Source organism: Oncorhynchus clarkii, chromosome 3 (genome assembly GCF_045791955.1).
Source record: "Oncorhynchus clarkii lewisi isolate Uvic-CL-2024 chromosome 3, UVic_Ocla_1.0, whole genome shotgun sequence".
Lineage (NCBI taxonomy): Eukaryota > Metazoa > Chordata > Actinopteri > Salmoniformes > Salmonidae > Oncorhynchus > Oncorhynchus clarkii.
In genome coordinates this window covers 61,949,946-61,974,577 of record NC_092149.1, presented here as the reverse complement: position 1 = coordinate 61,974,577, position 24,632 = coordinate 61,949,946, and the positions used below count along the sequence as shown (strand labels likewise).

Below are 24,632 nucleotides of genomic sequence, written 5' to 3'. Positions count from 1 at the left end.
TTTTTTTTTTTTTCTGGGGAGAAAAGTCTTAACAGAACTACAAAAGAATAAAGATCACCCCTCTGACACCTACCACTTAAAGCATCCCTCAAAGTTTCTCTCAAACCTGTCCAAGATGGATGAATGAATAAGGAAAAGTGTTTACGAACAATGTAGCCTGGGCAGCTGTTTTTATATAGTATATAATATTTACAATGAGTTTCTTTCTTTTCAGTGCAGTAAATCTGTCAACCCTCTTTCTCCACCGTATGCCTTAATACTGAAGGATGTGGTGCCTGAGGCTGGTCTAATGGTAAACACTGCCGTCTGCAGCACATACTGTATACAGTATATTACCTTCAGCGAGGGTACGAATCCTGCCCACTACCCGATCTCCCCATTCATTTCAACCATCAGTCCACTCCAAAAAATCTAAAATACTCAAAGGTGTGCAATCTCCTGAAAATTCGCAGCAATTACTGTACATATACCTGTGCCAGAGACCCTTTATGGGGCATTAGATGACATGCTTCTTTGCTGCTGTTCAGTCACATAGGTGATTCAGTGCTAGCTTAGCATTGTGAGACTGGCTATGGTTTTCCCACCTTCTCCAATGGACCAGTCCCCCCCCCCCCCCCAAAAAAGCTTAGTTGAGCGCTTGGACAGGGAGAGAGACCTCCTCACGAGTGTCAGTATGAGAACGGTGGCCCATGCCAACAGAGGGATGAAAGCCCAGGATGACACTCACCACATGACAGGACCTGAGAGATGGCCAACAGTGATGTCAGAGGAACTGGGCAAGAGACAGTGCCAGGTCAGGCATGGATGCCAGACTACAGACGCTGCTGATAAAACAAGGAGATTTGTAACAAAATGACTAGTTTGTTGTTTTTGCTAATGAGCAATAGGCTAATCAATCTGACTGCTTGGTGTACAATCAGACTAAATGGTATCCTGAAGCCTCTTCCCAGCAGGAAAGCCACAAGCAGTTTTGCACACTGGGCTTTTCTGGAGTACTTGTCTCTTACCTATCAATTTGATTTCACCTTACCTCTGGAGGTGAATTGCTGACAGTTCCCTCATCACTTACAACTTTTCAAGGAACGTCCTTTTAACACTCCATAATTTCCCACCACTCTCCTTCTTGCCTCTTCCAACACCCACTGTGTTCCCTCTTCCACCCTGTTTGTAATTGATTTGACGCACCTTAGCGAGAGGCTACACTACATCACCATTATCAGGTAGTGACATGGCATGATTCCTGGCTGTGGGTGGCGCTGCTGAGCTTTGCCAAATCAGTGTCTTTCCCACCAGCTGGGGGTTTTGATTGGTCAGTGAGTCAATCTGATTGCTGTGAAGACTCCGGTGGGTTGAAACAAAGGGCTATAAATTAAAATGTCTTCCTATTTCGTGATTTTCAATCACGATATTGTCTCATTACTGTAACTCCCCACCGGGCTCGAGAGGCGAAGGTCGAAACATGACCCACCAAACCGCTTCTTGACACCCGCCCGCTTAACCCGGAAGCCAGCTGCACCAATGTGCCGGAGGAAACACCGTCCAACTGATGACCAAAGTCAGCCTGCAGGCGCATGGCCCACCACAATGAGTCGCTAGAGCGAAATGAGTGAAGCGCCCCCCGGCCAAACCCTCACCTAACCTGGACAACGCTGGGCCAATTGTGCACCGCCCTATGGGACTCCCGATCAGTTGGTTGTGACGCAGCATGGGATCGAACCTAGATCTGTGGCGACGCCTCAACTGGGAGGCAAACTAGTCACCTTTCTGTGAAATTTGCTGTTCTGAATCCAAAATCAGTGACCTGTGATTCGTGTAGATTTGAGAAGTTTGGGAGGGTGGGCTTTGGATCACTACTGACTGTAAGCGAACGAGTGATGCGTGTTTGGAGCAATACTGGCTGTATCCAAGGCTCAGCCAATCGTTCACATAACAGAATGCAGCATGCAACTGAAGAGAGAAGTGACAACCAATTTGCTAGTTACAGCATCCGCACCAGCTCTGGAAAGACTCTCTATGGTTTTCCCACCTTCTCCAATGGACCAGGTCCAAAATGAAGCTTAGCTGAGGGCTTGGACAAGGAGAGACTTCACGAGTGTCAGTATGAAAACGGTGGCCCATGCCAACAGAGGGATGATAGCCCAGGATGACACTCACCAGATGACAGGATCTGAGAGTGGCAAGGCAGTTTGCCGGTTACAGCAGCGCGTCCCCTAAACAATAACGAAGAGGTAGGTGAGAAGCCTGACCACTGAGACGTGGGTAAGAAGGTGATGAAGCATACTTTATGAGCTGTAACCGAAACTTCTGGCACTTGGAAAGTTTGAGGTGAGGGAGAAAGTGTGGAACAAGTATTGTTAGCATTGTTACGTATCTTGCTAGCTGGACCTTATTCCCCGTTAGCTAGCCAGAGAAATGTTGAGCAACATTAGCCAACTTAACAGATCAAAATAATTGAGTTTACGGTGTGAAAATTAGCTGGCTAATAGACAGCCAACGTTAATTCATCTGACGTTGTAACATTGGCTAGCTACCATTAGTAACCTAACCAATTAGCTGGTACACGTCTCCTTGCCTTTCCCCAAGTTATAACACGTTAGTTGCTTACTTGACACTGGCAATCTGTGAATGTTAGTTCGTTAGCTAGTAAACTAGTTACCTACTCTTTTCCCTCTACAGTATGTGGTTAATTTTCAAAATGAGAGAATTGGGTGAAAATTGAATTGCTTGTTAATCTTAAGGCTCGGACTCCTTTTTTTTTTTTGCTTAAAATGACACCCAAATCTAACTGCCTGTAGCTCAGGACCTGAAGCAAGGATATGCATATTCTAGATACCATTTGAAAGGAAACACTTTGAAGGTTGTGGAAATGTGAAATTAATGTAGGAGCATAACGCATTAGAGCTGGTAAAAGATAATACAAAGAGAAAAAATTGCCATCTTTGAAATGCAATATTCAAGGCACAATTGCAAGGCACACTGCTGCCACTAGATGGCGGCCGTGTATGTGCAACATTTTAAACTGATCCAATGAACCATTCCATTTCTGTTCAAAATGTTCTATCGAGTGCCTAATTGTTTTATTAGGGTTTCCTAATCCAGCTCTGCTACATATTCAAGTTCATACTGTGCGATCTCCTCAAACAATGGCATGGTATTCTTTCACCTTGCTAGCTACTGTAAATTACAGTGCAGTTAGATTAACAAGAATGTAAGCTTTCTGCCCATATCAGGTATGTGTCAAATTTTCTTGGTACTTAAAATGTCATGCTAATCCCGTTAGTGCATGTTAGCTCAACCTCGATTCAGGGATCAAGTGTAGCTGGGCCTGGCTTGAGCTGGATGCCACTATATAGTGAGGTGACAGGAACATCATACACTTTCCCTCTTCCTCACTTTTTCAATACACTGGATTACAAGGGGTATGCAAGATGTTTTTTTTCCCCAAGTGCAGTATTTAGGTGTGTGTGTTGGGTCACAAGTGTTCTGTTAAGGATTTCATGGTTAACTTCAATATTGTATTGTTTTTTTCTCAAGTTGAGTAATTTGCAGTAAAGTCTAGGCAACATAACATTGGATTGCATTTACTTTTTTTTATGTGTGTTATGTTCACATTAACCACTTATTTTATACTCGAACTGATCATGTAGATCATTTTTGTTTAATTAAAGGTTATTTCCCCCTAGCAGGGATTTATTTTTTACATGTTTCAGTGCTTCAGTTTCGCTCTAAGGTTGGGACCCCTAGCTCACCAACACCACTCAGAAATGCAGTACTTGGTGACCTCCTGTGGCATTGTTTGCACAGAGGTGGGGAAATGGTGTACATTACACCACTTGAGATTTAATGTCAATCTCTCTTATCCAAAGGACATGATACAAGATTGTCCCAAATAGTGCACTACATAGGGAGCCATATTGCACCTGGGCCCTAGTCAAAAGTAGGTCACTATATAGGGTGCAATTTGGGACACTCGAGTGTAATGATAAAGTCTACCATCGCTACCTGACAGACAAATACCCTTTTTCCTCCTGCTCCAGGTCTGCATTGAGACTATTTCTCCTGGCAGACAATGGGCTCTCTGCCACGTATGTATCACTAATAATGGTGTCTCTTATCTTAAAGGACAGAGCGCTGGATATATTTTGCTGATGGGGGGCCTGTGCTGTCAGTTGTAATTTAATTCCATCTCTTCCATTAGCTTAGGGCATAGCTCTGCTCTAGGTAGTTGGACAGTCTGTCGCTCTGTGTGTACTTATGTAATTCATTTCCATGCTCATTGTCAGTGGAGAGAAGGGGAGTTATTGTCAAGAGAGACCTGTGCTTGCATTGTGAATGTGTGGGTCGCTGGATATAAAGGGAGAGGGTGTGCGCATTTCTCTAAAGATGGTACCTCTTCAATTACAAAAGTGAGGCTCAATGTACTTATGTAGATTTATGTTTACATACACCAGTCTAATCAACCTCCTCTCCATAGATCAGTGTGTCTGTATATTAGAGCCCGACCGATATATCAGTTCACCGACATGAGTGTGTTTGACAATAATTTATGTTAAATGAAGACTGTCTATGCAGAAATCTTATTACCAAGTCTCGATGCTGTGAATAATAATTCCACACATCCCTTTGGAACCTCAGCTATTGTTGTCAACATTTCTATCTCATTCTCTGTTGTCTCTGTGTCATTCGTCTCTCAGGGATTCAGAGGGTCGTAAACTGTAAGAAAGTGAAGGTAGATCCCAGCTCAAAAAGTGGTGGAGCAGAACTCCTGCATTATAAGTGAGTATCTCAACGTTAACATGTACCTCACTGTTTTACTGTATGTCCAGAGGCTTGTGATGTCATTCTCTTCTGACAGGTGGCATGTATGAATGTTCTCTAGGGAGTCATGCCATGCTAAACAAAGTCATCTACTTCTCTTCCCTGATTGAACAATGTGCTTGTCTCTTGCAGAGATGGGACATTCCATACAGAATACAACAGGCCTGCTACATACAAGGTAATTACTGACTCACTCATTGTCCCACTGTCCCCCAAGGTCTCAATCAACAGTAAAATAATGTATTTATTTCAATGTTGACTTAAGGAAGACACCAGTACAGTAATTAATATGAAACATTGCAATTATTCAAGTAATATTTGTTTCCTGGTTAAATGAACGGGGGTTCATTGTCTCCTACTGTTTTTGCATATTATGATGGTTCTCTTCCTACATGATGCCAATTGGACAGAGTCCTGCTTAGGCAAGACTTGATAATCCAATGGGTTTATGAGTGCTTTATAATCAGGGTGCTGGCATAAGAGTATCTGGAGTAATGGAGTGCTCTGCTCTGGGGTTGACCTTGATAGCCAGCCCACCTTGGCTAGCCAGCCCATTGGCAGGGGATGAGCCTGTGAGCACATCGATACTCATGGACATTAAGAAAGCTGTCTTGTCATAATGTAAAGGGTCCCCCCTTTTAAACTCAACGTTGATGGTCATTTGTCAGTCTGGTTGCTCGTCTTGTATTAAAGGTACTGTCTGCACTATTATGACTGGCCTTTGCTAGACCTCTATAATCTGAACATGTTAGTAGTAGCCTAGTTGGTCATGATACGTTAAGATGAGGGTTCTCACTAAGGTATTTATAGAATTCATTCTTCAAAATCAAGGAAAATGTTTCATGATTTAACTGCTGTGTCATTGTCAGTAGACGTGTATTAGTTAGGGGTGAATAATGTTTCCTGTCCTACCTTCTGTCTCTGGAGGCATATGGCTCTTCATGTTGGCCTGGAAGGCTTATCAAACTCATTATGAACCGTGAACGTGGGGAAATTGCTTACATGGTTACTTTACGATGGATGGATGGATGAACATTGAGATGGAAGTTAATGCCATCTGCCATCTATTAGAACTCCTCCTGTTTGGTTTAATATGAAGACTGGGATAAATTATGGAATGTCTCTGTTTAGCACTGTCTAGACTCTAGGGTTAACCTCACGTTAATCTGTTACAGTATGCTAAATGTTTACTCTCTCTTTCACGTGCTCCTTCTCGCCAGTCCATGGTGGCGTTTTTAAAAGACCCCACAGGAGCCCCTCTTTGGGAGGAGAACCCAGAAGCCAAAGATATTGTTCATGTAGAAACTGAAAAAGTAAGTACAGAAATAACACGTTGTCTTACAACAAGGTGCATCTGCATGGTCATGTTTTTACTGGCACGATATGGACACTCTTCAGTTCAGAACGGAAATGGGTTGAGATGGCAGACCTGGGTTAAAATGGGCGTATTTGTATTTGAAATACTTTTCAATGTATTTTCAAATAGTGTGGCCGAAAATCAACTACTTCTATTTGAAAGAATATTTTTAAAATCCTATAAATGGCTTACTATTTGCAAATACATTTATTTTAAATACCCCTAGGACAAACAGACCTAAGTTCAAATGCATGGAGCATTTAAGTATTTGTATTTTCAAATTCATGGCAGCTTTCCAGCTGTATTTCCAAATACATTCTGATTTTCAAGTACTTGTATTTTCAAAATACTTACTTCTAAATATCTTTTGAAACAATTAGAAAATCCCTAAATATTATTTGAGGCCCGGTCTCGTTAATTACCATCAACCCACAGACCAATGCCTTAACATCCCTTCAAAGTTGTGAGCCGAGAGATTCTGTCCACTCTACCCTCCAACCTTGATGCATCCCAAGCTGACAACACAGATTAACATATAAACCACACATAAAAGTAGACTACACCAGAAAGCTGAATCTCTGCAGTTCACTTCAGTCAAGTTCAAACACAATCTATTAATGGGGCTTTGGTCTGACTGCAGTTGGCACTCTCACAGACAGCTCTCCAACAGCGAGGCTGACGCTCAATCAGAACCCAGCTCTGCGTACACAGGAAAGTTATTTTGATTACTTGAGATCCTATTTTGTACTCCTCTACTTGGTGGTGTACCATGCCTGGGGGTGTTGAGGGGTGTCTGCAGCTTCTACTGAATGAGAGTATGAGGAAGGATGACTAAAGAAATAGAGCTCACCCTCTAAGTGAAGTCTCATCTCCTCTCTATCAAAGGCATCTATTCAAACACTGTCTACTTCTGATGGTGTATTGATGAGCAGGTTTGTCAGTATCAGTGTTGTGATAACTCTTGGAAATTGTGCGTCTGACATAACACCATCTTCAATGAGGGACTAGCGTCATGTCGGAAAACAAACTTGGTTTTAAAGATGACACCGGTCGCTTTGATTTTAGTGACCCATATAGGAAGCCACATACTGAGGGGAAAGGACAGTTCACATTGTGCACGATGACCTCTGAGATCACTAGTTCTCTTATCTCACTCAGGACTTCAGAAAGCTTCTGAAGAGGGAGGAGAGGCCGATCCTCATGATGCTCTACGCCCCATGTGAGTCATCACATACACAGACCGACACGCACCTGAGTTCACATTTACTTCTGATAAGCGCTCCTACCAATGCAGTTTAGAGTAAGGATAAGAGCAAGTGGCGCCTATTGGTATATCATATTTTATGACTTGCATAGAATATACAGTACCAGTCAAGTTTGGACACCTGCTCATTCCAGGTTTTTTTTATTTTATTTTTTTTACTATTTTCTGCATTGTCATTTCATAGTTTGTGTCTACACTATTATTTTACATCTATGGAATCATGTAGTAACCAAAAAAGTGTAAAACAAATCTAAATATATCTGAGATTCTTGAAAGTAGCCACCCTTTCCCTTGACAGCTTTGCACACTCTTGGCATTCTCAACCAGCTTCACCTGGAATTATTTTCTTACAGTCTTGAAGGAGTTCCCACATATGCTTTGCACTTGGCTGCTTTTCCGTCACTCTGCGGTCCAACTCATCCCAAACCATCTCAAATGGGTTGAGCTCCGGTGATTGTGGAGGCCAGGTCATCTGATGCAGCACTCAATCATTTTCCTTCTTGGTCAAATGGCTGTTACACATCCTGGAGTTGTATTGGGTCATTGACCTTTTGAAAAACAAATGACAGTCTCACTAAGCTCAAACCAGATGGGATGGCATAATGCTGTGGTAGCCATGCTGGTTAAGTGTGCCTTGAATTCTAAATAAATCACTGTTTTCAGCAAAGCACCATCACACCACCTACATACTCAACGTCTCACAAAGACACAGCTGTTGGCACCAATCTCAAATTTGGACTCATCAGACCACAAAGGACAGATTTCCAATGTCCATTGTTCCTGATTCTTGGCCTAAGCAATTCTCTTCTTATTGGTGTCCTTTAGTGGTTTCTTTGCAGCAGTTTCCTCAACAGTTGACGTTGAGATGTGCATGTTACTTGAACTCTGAAGCGTTTATTTGGGCTGCATTCTGAGGTGCAGTTAACTCTAATGAACTTATCCTCTGCAGCAGAGGTAACTCATGAGAGCCAGTTTCATTGAGCTTGATGGTTTTTGAGATTGCACATGAGCACTTTCAGTTATTGAAATTTTCCGAAATGACTGACCAAGTCTGTCGTTTGTCTTTGCTTATTTGATCTGTTCTTACCATAATATGAACTTTGATTTGGTCTTTTACCAAATAGGGCAATCTTCTGTATACCACCCTACCTTGTCACAAATCGGCTGATTAGCTGAAATGCATCAAATTCCACAAATTAACTTTAACAAGGCACACCTGTTAATTGAAATGCATTCCAGGTGACTACCTCGAAGTTGGTTGAGAATTCCAAGTGTGCAAAGCTGTCAAGGCAAAGGGTGGCTACTTTCAAGAATCTCAAATATAAAATATATTTTGATTTGTTTAACACTATTTTTACATGATTTCATAGTTTTGATATTTTCACTATTCTACAATGTAAAAACTGAAAACCCCTGGAATGAGTAGGTTCGTCAACTTTTTACTGGTACTGTACATCAGTGAACTCCGTCAAGATGGGAAATTAAACTTATGTCTTGTCCCAAATGGCACCCTATGCCCTTCATAGTACAGTAGTGTATTTCATTGGAAATTAGGGTGCCATTTGGGACTTAATCTTACACTAAGCAGAGTTTTGGGAAGTTATGTAGTGGTAGCGGGAAGTCCCTTAAGGTTCTCTTGGATTTTTCCTTTTCCCTCAATGCTAGACTCTACCATTGCAGCTTGTCATTGATTTTGATAATCAGATTTATTGAATAAAATTGTTCATGAAATGTTCAACCAGGCTCCTCTGGCCAAATTGGAAGCTCTAGATTATACTTTAAAATGTAAAAATAAAACTATTTCCAACTTTTTCATGAAGATTAAATCTTAACAATTGCCCATTTGTAGCTGTATAATGGAAAAACACTGGGTCCTTGGCATGAATGTTAATATTGCAGTATTATTTTTGTGTTGGGTCCATCTTGATAAATCATGCATTACTACAAAGTTCTGTTCATATTTATTGGTCCCTTGATAGAATGATCCTCTTATTCAGTATGTTGACAAGCTGACTGATGAGTCCTTAGAGCTTCTGTAATGTCTTCTGTTATTTTTCCTACAGGGTGTGGTGTCTGTAAGAGGATGCAGCCCGTATTTCAACAGGCAGCTACAGAGACCAAGGGTAAATTTGTAAGTAAACTCCTCTCACTCATTTTCATTGCGTGAATCTTAATACTTTGTTGCCTGTCTCTGAATTCATTTTTGGGTTAGTTGTCAAGTAGTTATGTCCCAAACATTCTCGGTTCGAAGACGGCTCAAATCCATTCAGCCAGTCAAATTTAATAAAGTATTCAATTGCTTGCCTGTCTACCATAGCCCCTCTTCTTGGTAGAAAGCTATTTTGAATGCACTGAAGCTCTCTGTTAAGTGATCATGGTTAAAGGGATACTTCAGGAGTTTGGCGACAAAGCACTTTATCTACAGTACCAGTCAAAAATTTGGACACCTACTCATTCAAGGGTTTTACTATTTTCTACATTGTAGAATAGTGAAGACATCAAAATTATGAAATAATACGCATAGTATCATGTAATAACCAACAAAGTATAAAACAAATCAATATATTTTAGCTTGAGATTCTTGGAAGTAGCCACCCTTTGCCTTGATGACAACTTTGCACACTTGACATTCTCTCAACTAGCTTAATGAGGAATGATTTTCCAACAATCTTGAAGGAGTTCCCACATGCTGAGCACTTGTTGGCTGCTTTTCCTTCACTCTGCGGTCCAAACCATCAATTGGGTTGAGGTCAGTGATTGTGGAGGCCAGGTCATCTGATGCAGCACTTACTTTCCTCCTTGGTTAAATAGCCCTTACACCGCCTGGAGGTGTGTTTTGGTTATTGTCCTGTTGAAAAACAAATGACAGTCCCACTAAGCGCAAACTAGATGGGATGGTGTATTGCTGCAGAATGCTGTGGTAGCCATGCTGGTTAACTGTGCCTTGACTGCTAAACAAATCACCAGCAATGCACCATCACACCTCTTCCGTCCTTCACGGTGGGAACCACATGCAGAGATAATCCGTTCACCTACTCTGCGTCTCACAAAGACATGGCAGTTAGAACCAAAAATCTCAAATTTGGACTCATCAGACCAGTAGTAGTGATTGTATTTGTAGTGATTTTATTTGCAGCAATTTGACCATGAAGGCCTGATTCATGCAGTCTTTAAACAGTTGATGTGTCTGTTACTTGAACTCTGAATCATTTATTTGGGCTGCAATTTCTGAGGCTGGTAACTCTAATGAACTTATCCTCTGCAGCAGAGGTAACTCTGGCTCTTCCTTTCCTGTGGCGGTCCTCATGAGAGTCAGTTTCATCAGAGCTTGATGGTTTTTGCGACTGCACTTGAACTTTCAAAGTTCTTGACATTTTCCGAATTGACTGACCTTCATGTCTTAAAATAACGGACTGTAGTTTCTCTTTGCCATAATATGGACATGATCTTTTACCAAATAGGACTGCTTCTGTATACCACCCCTACTTTGTCACAACTGATTGGCTCAAACGCATGAAAGGAAAGTCCACAAATGTCACTTTTAACCTGTTAATTGAAATGCATTCCAGGTGACTACCTCATGAAGCTGTTTGAGAGAATACCAAGAGTGCGCGAAGCTGTCATGGCAAATGGTGGCTACTTTTTTTGGTTACTATGTTATTTCATAGTTTTGATGTCTTCACTACTTTTTTACAGTGTAAAGATAAACATTGCAATGAGTAGGTGTCCAAACTTGACTGGTACTGTACATCAGAACTGTCAAGATTCGGAACTAAACGTATGCCCTGTCCCAAATGGCACCCTATGCTCTTCATAGTGCACTACTTTTGACAAAAGTAAGCAAAGACTTGGGAAGTGATGTGGTGGTAGAGATGTCCCTTAATGAGCTCTAGGATTTTTCCTACAATGTAGAATAAAGGAAACTCTTAAATGAGTGTATATTTGACTGGTACTGTACTTCCCCAGAGTAGGTTTGGGGCAGTATCTAGATTTTCATATGGTCTTTTTCTGTACCATACCGTGTGTGTGTGTATATACATATAGTATTACCGAATGTGCACAGCTGGGGTGTTATTTCTAAAATAACATATAAAATAATGTTTTATTTTGGGGGAGTGCACAAAACAATTAGGCAACGGGGCTCTTGGGCTGAAATAAAACGTCTCAACAAAGAGGTGGACTAGTCAACCACAGATCGAAATCACGTAAGAAACCCCTATGTGACCACCTAGAAAAACAAAGACTGGGTGTTTAACACGCTCATCCCCTAGCAAAGCAGGCACAGCAGAAAGTCTGGGGAGAAAATACACCCAGCCACTGCTTAGAAACACGCCTTGCTGCATGATTCATCTTCCGTAAGAGAACTAAGTGTTCACAGCCGAGGGTCTGAAGGGAGAAAGTACACCCAGTGTTTAAACATACAGGAGAGGCTTCTTCTAGACAAAACCATGTAATCACTCCGTGTGTGTGCCTCATGGAAAAGAATGGGTTCTAATTGAAGGTGTTGTGTGCGTCCCAAATACCACCCTATTCCCTTTAAAGTGCCTACATGCCCAGGTCAAAAGTAGTACACTGTATAGGGTGCTATTTGGGACACATACTTTGTCTAATTTCAGCAAGGCAGGCTGATGAGTGAATAAATGAAGTCTCTTGTTTAGAGATTTGCATAATGGATGCATTTAGCTCATGTACACATGTGGAGTGTTCTGTTTTGGCTGTGTGGTGTGCGAAAAGTGATTTGTTGCGCAAACAACGGTCAGCCAAGTCATCCGATCCAACACATTTTTCCCTATATCATTACAGATGTAGGAAGAGGAGATTATTTCTCCTGAAGTTTATTTTAGTTCCTCATCAAGCTTGAGTATGTGCCAAGTCTTCATAAGAGTCCAAATTGAGTCGACACCCAAGTAATGAAACATTCACGTTATGAAGGCAGGGAACCTCACAGATTTGAACTAGATACGGCAGATGGGTTGCTTTGAGCTTTTTGAATTGCCCTTTGAAAGCTAACCTAGGTAGATTATTACCATGCATATTTCATTGTCCCCTTTCATCTAACATCTGGTTTTCAGGTGTCATTCTGTTTACATGTTTTCCCCTCCTTTTTTGAATCCTCTTCATTTAGTGGAACTTTGTGTTTCTATGATGAATTAACTGTGTGCGCGCTCCCTGTGTGTGCGCTCCCTGTGTCTGGTCTTTAGGTGCTGGCTGGGATGAACGTGCATCCAGCTGAGTTTGATGGCCTCAAGCAGGAGTACAATGTCAAGGGCTACCCGACCTTCTGCTACTTTGAGTGAGTCTCTCGCTATAGGCCACTGTAAATGCGCACACACCACAACTCAATCAGTCATACTGTTTCCATTAACAGGCGAGCCTAGTTGTGGTCAATTTGCATTGTACGGATTATGAATATAATTGTTCTGGTCCTACAATTTGCTCTGACAATCGTCCCGTGGCTGAATCTAGTTGCCTACTCCGGAGTAAGGGCTTCAGAAATTCTCGCAGCAGGGAGGAGAGGGGGGGGGGCTTCAGAGGGTTCTAGCAGCAGCGGGGAGGGCTTCAGAGTGTTCTAGCAGTGGGGAATGCAGGTAGGATGGAGAGAAGGTAGAGGTGGTGGGTCTGTCTGTAGGCACTGGCAGACCTCACTCCCCCTTCCTTCCTTACAGGAGGCAAGTGTTGCTCCAGATGTTCTGAATCTGTTTATCACTTAAGTTTCTTTGCGGTTTTGGTTGGTCTTAACGTAGTCTGTTTGAAGCAGGCTCACAATAGGGGGCTGTGGCTGGCTGGGGAGGACATAGGCCTGGTGTCTAGTGGGTTCCTTGGCTGTTGGTTCAAAGATATCTGGGCATCTGAAGGAGGTTGGTCTGGGCCTTCTCTCTCTCCTCTGCATTGCATCAACGTCCCCAAGTCTCAGACGTCACACATCAGGGGGTCCTAGAAGTAACTGTCACGACAGACTCAAAGTGCGCTCAGACAGTCTGACCCTAGATCACCTCTGTCAACTCAAACGTCTCTTGTAAACAGTGTTTCTCTCAAAAGCCTCCAGCCTTAAGCCTCTCCAACTCGGCGTTAGGCTCTCATCTCAGGCCAACCTCTACCTCCAGCCCAGCCTCAACACTTAGCAGCATTGTCCTCTCCGTGTTAAGTACTGTATCGTCTCTCTCAGTCCTTTAATTATTGATGGGCTAATTAAGCAGAGTCCTTGGCCCAGGGGGGTGGGGCTAACAACCATACAGTACTATTGGTTACAGTAATGACTTTCTCTCACTGATAAACATGAGTGCATCAGCCCAGGAACCAATCATTGCTGCTTCTAGAATTGTCTTTCAGTCTTGCTGTTCAAGCTCCTTTTCAAATACACCCACTCTGTACTGGAAAGAAAAGGTATCTAAGGAGCGCAAGGACACACAGTTAAACAGTTTGATAGCATTCTACCTGCAGGCTTTAAGTGTTTTCTAACTCGTTAGATAGCTGTATCATAATGCATTATACCTGCATGTCAAGTGTTTCCAACAGTTTTGCTAAACTGAAACAAAGGTAAGCGTCCAAGCTCTCTCCCTCTGTGCCTCTTAAACTACGTGTGATGCGTGGCACTAATACTGTACGGCTGCTGTTTTGAATTTTACATTCCATTGGCCCGATGTTCACGGTTCCCTACAGATGAGCATGATCTGCAGGCATTCTGTTCAGCTGCAGCAGCTAGTGCTCCTCGCTCCCTACCCACCGCTGCTGATTCATTTGTCTCAGGAGATCGGAAAGGATAAAGAAGCTGTTACGTGAGGATCCGTTTCCGTGTGGGAAGACCCACATGGATATCCACACAATTGTAATTTTAGCTACTGTTTTTAGCTCATTTATAATACATGGTGAGGGGACAATGGACATGTACTTCTGCTCTTTTAACTAGTGGTACATTTAAGGAAGGGATAAAACAATTCATGTTCAATTTAACTTGTCACAAAGCATTTACTTTCGACTTTCCACAAGTGCTCTCTCGCTCTCTCTCGCTCTCTCTCGCTCTCTCTCGCTCTCTCTCGCTCGCTCTTATATATATATATATATATATATATATATATATATATATATATATAAATATAAATAATGCACTTTCCTAGAGGTCAACTCTTTCAGTAAAGTCAGTAGTTTTTCCATCGTTCTAACTTCTAGAAGCTGAATGTTGTGCAACACGCGTGACGTGGTAATTATTCTGGGTGATACTGTACTGATGCCAGCAGATGTTTTATATTCCCTCGCTTTCTCCTGTCTTTTTAGGAAGGGGAAGTTCCAGCACCACTATGAAAACTATGGGGGCACAGCCAAGGACATCACTGACTGGATGAAGAAGTGAGTTTAACTGTTTCCTTTCCTTCATCACTTTCCCCTCATAAAATAGGGTCAGGAGGATTTACTGACCACGAGTTAGGGAGCTGGGAAAACTCTGGCATGTTTCTGTGTGGCTCAGTTGGTAGGAGCGTGGTGTTAGCAACCCCTAGGCCAATGAAATGAGTGTGTATACTTGCCGTACTGTAACTCTTTGGATAAAAGTATCTTGTAAGTGGCATATTACGCCTGTACAGAGTTTATCAACCTACCCTGTGGTCTCACCTCTTTGTGGGGTGGCAGGTAGCCTAGTGGTTAGCGCGTTGGACTAGTAACTGGAAGGTTGCAAGATCGAATCCGCGAGCTGTTCTGCTGCCCGGACAAGGCACTTAACCCACTGTTCCTAGGCTGTCATTGAAAATAAGAATTTGTTCTTAACTAACATGCGTAGTTAAAGGTAAAATAAATGAAAAGTCCCCACTCACTCTGATCCCGGTTGGCTCTCACACTCGGCTGTTCACCGTGCTCTAGTCTATTGAAAGGGCACAGAGCAGATTTCACAGCTATTGCAGGGAACAAAGACGGCGACAACTGAGTCTCCAGTGGTTCTCGCAGGCAGATGCTTCAAGGCATGACAGCTTTCATCTCCTTGGAGTACACTAACCACTTCAGAAACAATCCCACGGTATATACCCATACACACACCTGTTCGTACACACTGTAGAAATGATCCTGACTCAGTCTTCCTCTAGGGTCCAGTATGACCTGCTAGGAGGTCTGTAGTACTAATAGTTAATGATCCAATATCCTTAGTGAACATTACATGCCTCTGTGGATGGCCTCACATCACCTCTGCAAGATGGGATGAACCTGAATGGGCAGAGGAAAAAAACACTGCAGAGCTGGGCGTTTAGATTCCTCCATGGTGACATTATGGGTTGTCTGTCGTTATGAAAGCGGGCACGAACACCACACGCACACAAAGTGGTACTGCAGCAGGCATCAGTAGGCTAAGTAATAAGGAAGTGCACCTGATGTTGCCTAGAAACGAGCTGGACATCTGGCTATGAATGAGTACTGTGAATAAGTATGCACCTGCTGTGCACTTGAATATATTGGCGATGACATGCAGTACTCTGGAGCACACTGTCCAGGAGCTGTCAATCTGTAGCTGCATCCCATTTGCACATGAAAACAGATATTCAACCTCCTAGGCTCATTTACACGTGCTGTAGACGGTTGTTATTAACACTCGTATGTCTTCTCCTGGACTCGTGGCTAGTAGGAGTAAAAGACTGTAAGAAGTGGTGTCTGTGTGCCTCCACAAGGTCTTGGCTGTGCTAGGGAGGGCTCTGTCATATGGGTGTGACCACTACAGGCCAGATGTGTCTGACATGCCGTGAGGTGGAGTAGGTGCTACAGTACAGCTGGGCCTGCCTCTATTCATAAACATGTTTTTAGCTCACTTCTCAGTTCTTTTAAATCATTATTTTCTCACTCCCACCCTCTCCTGTCTCTCCAGTCCCCAGCCCCCCCAGCCGAAGGTCCCAGAGGTCCAGTGGTCGGAGACTGACTCCCCTGTCTTTCACCTGACTGACGACTCCTTTGATGGGTTCCTGGCTGAACACCCGTCTGTCCTGATCATGTTCTACGCTCCATGTGAGTAGCCACACACACACACACACGCACTCAAAGTAACTAGGTTATTATGACATCATACGCTTTACATAAGTTTCATCGTGTCATTGCTAGAGCTTATGCAACAGATTGTAACAATAGCAAACACTTTGTAAAAGTGCCAAAGTTAAAATCTTCAGCTGTTTAGATTTCCATTGCGAAACATCCTCATACAAAACTCATCTGATCTGTGAGTAGAGAAGCAAGTAAACGTCAGGGGGATGTTTTGACAGTTGAAAAGCAGTGATTGTCATGGCTCACTGTATAACTTCAAATATATGCAAATACTGTACATGCACATTTTAGAATGCAATAGTTGCACAACTGAATTGTGCATTGTTACACTCTGAATCTGCATGAAGATGCTCTCCCTGCCTAGATAATGCCCTATTTAAGGTTTTGAAAACAATCCACATGTCTTGTTTGACTCGAGCTCAACTAGTTCAAAATCAAAGGTTTTTCAGCACTTTCAAATCTTTCCCTCTTGTCTGCTGACGACCTCCTCCTGGCTGGTCCTCACTTAGGCCCTCTTTACTTTTCCTGTCAACCTGGTACTCACCCGTGGTGTATATAAAGGACCATGGCTCACTGCGGATAAAAGCCCCTTTTTTATATGGCTCCTTGTTATAACACAGAAAGGCCACTAGACCGACCCACCCTCGCCCCATGGTGCCCTGCATCTCACAATGGACATCCTGGCTGTCACACTCCACTGGGAACTGCTGTGGCCACTCACTGAGATGCCCAAGCCAAGAGCAACCAACTGATATAAGCACATCAGGCAGACATTTCAGCTCTCTCAAAACACACATAGGAGCCCCTCCTAGCAAGACCAAATGCATACACATGAAATAACACACACTTGCCTGGAAGCAGTTTAATGGTCAAGCTGTCATAGTGAGACTAATGGCCTCATGGTCAAGAGCAACAGCGTTTGTCCAAACTCTTACGTAGTTTCCCTTGTCTGTGTGCATCTGCCGACGCAGGATGTATAGAGACCAAATTACTGGTTTGTCTGAATGGCCCTGGTGGATCCTCTCAAGCATGACGGATGCTGGTGATATATGTGGGCGTGTGTCTCAGACCTGTCCACACCAAGGTTAAAAACAGGATCTGGCCAAATTACCATCATCCACTAGTCTAGTCACACCAGTGATAGGAGGAAACATGGCCAGACACACTGAGCCATACTCAGCAGAGCAGCCTTGTTTTAATACCCAAGAAGTCTTTCTGTTCAACACTCCAAAAGGAAATGCACACTCCCCTGCTGTGAATCAACATTTCATGTAGCTTAGCCCTCCTCCCCCAAAACTCCTGTCCTTCTCCAGACACTAAATGAAGGTGATGAAACCAGCAGAGGTGAGGTGATGCAGAAGATGAAGCAATAAAGCACTATTATTCTGTCTCCTGTTTTTAAACAACTTTTCTTTTAAGGTCAGAGGCAGTGCTTTCCTCCACAAATCCTGTCTGACAATTCTACAAAAGATTCAAATTAAACGCAAATAAGTATTTTGCAAGGAACAGTGTGTAATGTGGAGTTCAGATGTTACTGATTGAGGACTGTTCCTGGCCGTTTTGAATATGGCAATGTGCCAACTTAAGATCTAGCAGATGCATCCAGCCATGCACAGCAATGCTATTAGAAAACAAACACAGCATGCATTCTGCTCTTCAGAGAGCTTAGGCAATACAGGCCTCACAAAAACCTCTAGTGGATGCTGGTTACAAATATTGAGTTCAGAATCTGAACTTTTTTTTTTTTCAGTTCTAAAAATAAGATGCCGAGCTCATCCTTTTTAAAAAAAAAATAAAAAATTTAAGCGCTGCATTTATTCATGATGCTGGAATTCAATGTTACAGCTGTGTTGACGAGCTTGCACTGTGGGGAACATTAGTCCTATTATCCTCTCACGTCACTGGTCTCAGTTCCACTGTTATCTCCCGTTACACTGGCTAGAGGTGATGAGGACAGAACCTTTCAATTCCTACAGCTACACCCTGGCGTATGGATGGAGTCATGCCTATAGTTAGTGGACAGACATGACTATATCCTTCAGGCTTATACTTCAGGGAGTTAACTCACTCTGATAAATGTCTTACAATTTACTGTCCCTTCTAGGGAAATAACCCACTTGATTACGAGTTGAGAATGTTGCTCATTAGTTCCGTGTGTCGGTCTCTGACTTGTTAAGTAAACAAAGCACAAGTTGGGCAACATTAGGTGTTATACATTTTTATATAGTAAAACTGCCAATGGTAAGTTGAAAACAGGTGGGGGGGAGGAGAATTTTAATTGAATGTACTTGGATGAGGCCCTACTGAGAACAGTGTTGCGAATGGCTTGATTCATTCAAGAGGCTCTTCTGTTTCTATTATAAGGCCACTTATAATGTGATTATGGGCATGTATGGTGAGAATCCCTAGCATTAAGTCATCCACGCTCAGGTAGTCATGTCTGTTTTGTGTTTTGAACCGCAGGGTGTGGCCATTGTAAAAAGATGAAGCCAGAGTATGAGGAAGCCGCTGAATACCTCAAAGACACAAATGTAAGTACGATGGTGTATGTAACAGGGAAAGAGGGATACCTAGTCAGTTGTCCAACTGAAATGCTTCTTCTGCATTTAACCCTCAACCCTCTGAATCAGAGGGGTGCGGGGAGCTGCCTTAATTGACATCCACGTCTTTGGCGCCCGGGGAACACTTGGTTAGCTGCCTTGCTCAGGGGCAGAACACATTTTTACCTTGTCAGCTTGGGTATTCGATCCAGCAACCTTCCAGTTTCTGGCCCAACGTTCTAAAAACAGTGCTTGTGATGTGTGTATTTATATGTATGTGCATACTTCTGTTGAAGCCTTTCAACACCAATTTATTCCAAACCCCAGCTGTGAGATATTGCCTGAAGTGAACACCAGAACAGAGAGTTAAACCCTTCTACTTGGCTGGTGCAGTCAGTCTGACAGTGCCTGGCTGTCAGAGCTCCTTATGTGTTTCTGATTAGCTGGGTGTGTCTGCCCTCTACACTCCCCAGCCCAGAGCCAGGATCAGGCCAATACAAATCAGCAGAGAACGCATGGGGATTGGAACAATTATCTCTTCCATCCCCGATCTGCTCTGTTCCGCTCTTCTGCAACACTACTGGATTTTGTATCAGCAATGGTCCACCACCCAATGGACATCCAGCCAACTTGACACAACTGTGGGAAGCATTGGGTTCCCCATGGGCCAGCATCCCTGTGGAATGCTTTCGACACCTTGTGGAGGCCATGCCCCAATGAAGTGACTGTTCTCGTGGCAAAGGGGGGGGGTGCAACTTTATATTAGGAAGGTGTTCCAAATGTTTGGTGTACTCAGTCAGTGTATGTATTTCCAGAAATGATGAGGTGTACTTTTCAGGGTTTATATTCAGCCTCTGAATTACCTAGAAGGATCAACCAGTTTTTGGGCTTTTCTTGCCTCTACAATGATGTTCCAAAAGTATTTTGAACTTATTTTAATCTCGCCTGAGTTATTTGTGTGGCGTGAACTGCATGTGCTTACTTTTCTGTGATTTTTTTTCCTCTGTTCTCACTGGGCTGAGTTGACCTTTAAGTGTTGTGATCCAGTCTGAACTAGCTGATCTATGTGGTGGTGTATCCTGATCTGACTCCTGCCCTTTTGTTGCTCCAGAGCCCTGGGGTTCTGGCAGCCGTGGACACCACCATTCACAAGGCGGTGGGAGACCGCTTCAAGATCTCCGGCTTCCCCACCGTCAAGTACTTTGAGAAGGGAGAGGATAAGTTCACTCTACCCCACCTTAGGAGCAAGGACAAGATCATTGAATATCTACAGAAGTGAGCCATGTTCTTCTATAGTACTTTGTCCTTCCATAACCCAGGGTCAACATAAGCCTGGTCCAGATCTGTTTGTGCTATTTTGCCAATTCCTAGTAATATTCTCAGCACAAACTGATCTAGGACCAGGTCAACACACCAGTTCCAGATTAGTTTATGTAAAATGGGCTTAAACTGAGGCAGTTCTCAATTTCTGGAGTCAAGTGTTGGTGTGTCTCACCCCTTCATTGACTTGATGTAGTATGTTAGGATTCGGGCTGACACGTCACATTCTCTGCTGAGCTTAACTGGCTAGATATATGATGCCTGTTATCTCCAGTGGACTATGAAGTCTTGCGAGATCACGAGGATGTTAGATGGTGCAAATGAACAACAGTAAGCTGCTTTGAGGGTGCTTTACTATACTGCTAGATGCAGTGATGTAATGCTCATGTTTTGTATTGTTGGAACCCTCAGTTTTAACAATGAGATTTTTTTTTTCCTTCTATTAAGCTAGTGCTATCAAAAGTTGCTGAATGTCTTTTCTTTTCAAACTGATCCACAATTTTTCCATTGTTTGTGACCCCAGCCCCCAGGCACCCCCTCCCCCAGAGCAGTCCTGGGAAGACAAGCCATCTGGTGTCAGCCATCTTGGAATGGAGGACTTCAGGGAAGTTTTGAAGAAGAAGAAGCATGCCCTCGTCATGTTCTATGCACCATGTAAGACGAATGTGACATTTGGAATAACTAGTCTCAGGCAGGGCTACCTCATCACGAGACAGAGTCCAAATCGTCTCTGCTACATTAGCACCCTGCTAGTGACGATGACACGGCACCGCTTGTTAGTGTCCGCTATAACAACATTTGATTGAACTTTTTACACTTTTTTTTTTAATGATCTATGCTCCGTAAGGAACAAAAGGGTTTAAGGTTTTACACCACCAATACAATCATTCTAGACTTTCTTGCCAAGATCTGCCATCTGGTGGAAAATGACAATGCTCAGTATAGACTTATAGTACCATTGGGGGGGAGTAGTAGACAGCATTGTCAGGCCAATACAGCATCTCATATCCTTTCAGTGGACTCGCACACCCTTCCTTCCCAAGTAATTCAGGACAGGTTCATGGGCTGTGCAGGCTGACAGTAAAGAAGCTCTGCAGTCCCTGTCTGATAAGAGACTTAAAAGACCACATCACTGCACCGCCCGTCTTCCTCTTAGTTAACATGAAACAAAACAACGCCTTTGGTTTTTCCTCCACAAAGAGGTTGTGAAGAATGGAGACCCAGCAGAACACAGCAATAACAACCTGCTCTCTTTTTTTGTCCCTCTTCTCCTAATCCTCTTTGTAACAACCGCCTATTAGGGGCTTTGAGAGATCAAACTACTGACTTACACATGAAGACTGTCTAATCTAATGCCTTCAGACAATATGTAAATTGTTAGCTAAAGGAGGGCATCTGCTAATTGCAGCCTCCTCTTCGTCAGATCTTCTGAACTAAACTGCTACCTCTAACATGTATCAGAGCAACGCTACCTACTCCTATCCCCAGGAATTTCCTCCTAGTTATTTGTCGCAATTCAATAAATGCTTATTTGTATCATACCTTTTTAGGCTAAATACTGGAAATTATTTGTAAATAAGAAAGCATTAACATTTAAAGGTGTGCTTACACCAGAAAGCTACTGTATATTTCAATTGGACTTGTTGGGAATTGTCAGTTTAATATGTGAAGTGTAGAATCAAGATGGGATCGGACAAACTGGTATATTATACCCTGCATGTATTGGAGAGACACAGCACATCGTTTTTACTACTATAGCTCTTACACCAATTACATAAGAAGATTCAACATATTTCACATTCTTCAACAGAATGGGAAAATCAGAGCATAAGGCTTGCTGCAGCTCCCTGTGGTTCTATTGTTGAGTATCAATTATGATGTGAAAGGGACTGAAATGACTGAAGGCATTCTCATGGTGAAAAGGAGAGGGTTCTCATTTAATGTCTATTTTTTTTTGTCCATTTTCAGCAGCAAAGCAAACTATCCAGAAGTATTCACTTACTTGGTAATCTTCTTAGTCAGTGGCAGCAAAAGTGGTATCAGTATTCACTTTAAAAAAAAGTTATTACAGTAGTTGACCCTAAGCAGGTAAAGTGTCTCTTGTGGCTGTGCATCCCCTTGCTGAAAGTCAAGCGGGCAGTCATTATCTGACATATCCAGCATTCTTTAGTATAAAATGGTATTCCTGCCATTCTGAGCCCTGGTAAATGTGGTCTGTCCCAAATGGCACCCTATTCCCTATATAGTGCACTACTTTTGACTAGGGCCCTATGAGTCAAAAGCAGTGTTTATATAGGAGACAGGGTGCCATTTGGGACATAACCAGGGAATTGTGGTCAATGAGGCAGGGCCCATCCTTAGCTCTGATGCTGGTCATCATCATAACAACAACAATAAGTGGGGAAATTGGTTGTAACAGTATTTTTTTGCACCATTATGTATTTTCAGTCATGGTCCATAAATGAGGAAGTGGAGAGTGTTGCACAATCCAGGCTTTGTTTAAAGAAACCGAAACCTGAATGTATTTGTATCTTTCAAAATGTCATTCAACAAACCTTTTTAGTGAGTTAATGCTTGCGTCACCTTTTTTGCTAACCTTCATATCACTGGTGAACTGATGTCATTCTGTTAGATACGTGGGCAGCATGTCAAACAGACTGGTGTACCACACGAGGGCTGTAAATGTGCCTGTCCCGGTCTGTACAGTGACTAGAGGATGGGTGGCGCACACATGCATACCTTTTGTGTGGTGGGGTTCAGGGAGCCAGCCGGTGGCTGGGACAGATATGGATGGCCCGAGGAAAGCGGCAGGGAGGTTTCATTTATGACTCCCAATAAAGGGATTTATATCTCCCTATAAAATACAAGTGAGCCATCACTAATGTGGGGTAATTCTGAAAGGGACAGGCTGGCCCGGGAGAGTGTTGGGGGGGGGGGGGGGGGGGGGGGGGGGGGGGTTGTGTGTGTGTGTGTGTATTTGAGTATGTGAGGGAGCATAATGATCACTAGGTTTTGTGTGTTTTGAATTACAATAAATCCTGTTGTCTTTATGGGGTATTAATGGTAGGTAGTTGGGGTGAGCCAAGGGTCAGTCTATTCTGTAATAACCTTGAGTGTGTGTGTCTCTCTCTGCTCCCTAACAGGGTGTCCCCACTGTAAGAACGCTGTCCCTCACTTCACCACAGCAGCAGATCTCTTTAAAGAGGACCGCAAGGTGAGCCTCCCTCCAACCCTCCTGAAATGTACACATTGTCTATTTTTCTTTATTCCTCTTCTGTCTCAATGTACCGTTGACCTTCATAAGCATTACTACTTTTAGATGCACTCTCTGGCTTGAACTTAAGTCAGATACTGTACTCCCTCTCTACCTCCAGCCTCAGTTAACCTCTTTGATCTCTAGGGGTGCTATTTCATTTTTGGATAAAAAACGTTCCCGTTTTAAGCGCGATATTTTGTCACGAAAAGATGCTCGACTATGCATATTCTTGACAGTTTTTGAAAGAAAACACTGAAGTTTCAGAATCTGCAAAGATATTGTCTGTAAGTGCCCCAGAACTCATTCTACAGGCGAAACCAAGATGCGTCAACCAGGAAATGAGCAGAATTTCTGAAGCTCTGTTTTCCATTGTCTCCTTATATGGCTGTGATTGCGCAAGGAATGAGCCTACACTTTCTGTCGTTCCCCCAAGGTGTTAGCAGCATTGTGACGTATTTGTAGGCATATCATTGGAAGATTGACCATAAGAGACTACATTTTCCAAGTGTCCGCCTGGTGTCCTGCGTGGAATTCGGTGCGCAATTGCCAGCTGCTTGTACTTTTCCATTTGATTGAGGGGAGAAACCATGCTTCCAAGAACGATATATCAATGAAGAGATGTGAAAAACACCTTGAGGATTGATTCTAAACAACGTTTGCCATGTTTTCAGTCGATATTATGGAGTTAATTTGGAAAAAAGTTCGCGTTTTGAGGACTGAATTTTCGGGTTTTTTTGGTAGCCAAATGTGATGTATAATACGGAGCTATTTCTAATACACAAAGAATCTTTTTGGAAAAACTGAGCATCTGCTATCTGAGAGTATCCTCATTGAAAACATCAGAAGTTCTTTAAAGGTAAATGATTTTATTTGAAGGCTTATGTTTTTATTGAAATGTTGCGTGCTGGATGCTAACGCTAAATGCTACGCTAGCTAGCTACTTTTACACAAATTATTGTTTTCCTATGGTTGAGAAGCATATTTAGAAAATCTGAGATGACAGTGTTGTTTACAAAAGGCTAAGCTTGAGAGATGGCATATTTATTTCATTTCATTTGCGATTTT

At 42.8% G+C, this 24,632-nt stretch overlaps 1 protein-coding gene across 1 annotated transcript in view; it reads left to right on the top strand.

Annotated features, from left to right (window-relative positions):
- The window catches only part of LOC139400859 (protein disulfide-isomerase A5-like), a 52,211-nt gene that overhangs the window by 13,152 nt on the left and 14,427 nt on the right, over window positions 1-24,632 (top strand). The window contains 13 exon segments of the mRNA XM_071145451.1: window positions 4,695-4,712; window positions 4,714-4,776; window positions 4,951-4,996; window positions 6,039-6,131; window positions 7,334-7,394; window positions 9,503-9,570; window positions 12,641-12,732; window positions 14,712-14,783; window positions 16,282-16,418; window positions 18,915-18,982; window positions 20,103-20,266; window positions 20,835-20,965; window positions 23,455-23,525. Coding sequence (XP_071001552.1) covers window positions 4,695-4,712; window positions 4,714-4,776; window positions 4,951-4,996; window positions 6,039-6,131; window positions 7,334-7,394; window positions 9,503-9,570; window positions 12,641-12,732; window positions 14,712-14,783; window positions 16,282-16,418; window positions 18,915-18,982; window positions 20,103-20,266; window positions 20,835-20,965; window positions 23,455-23,525 — 1,084 coding nt within the window.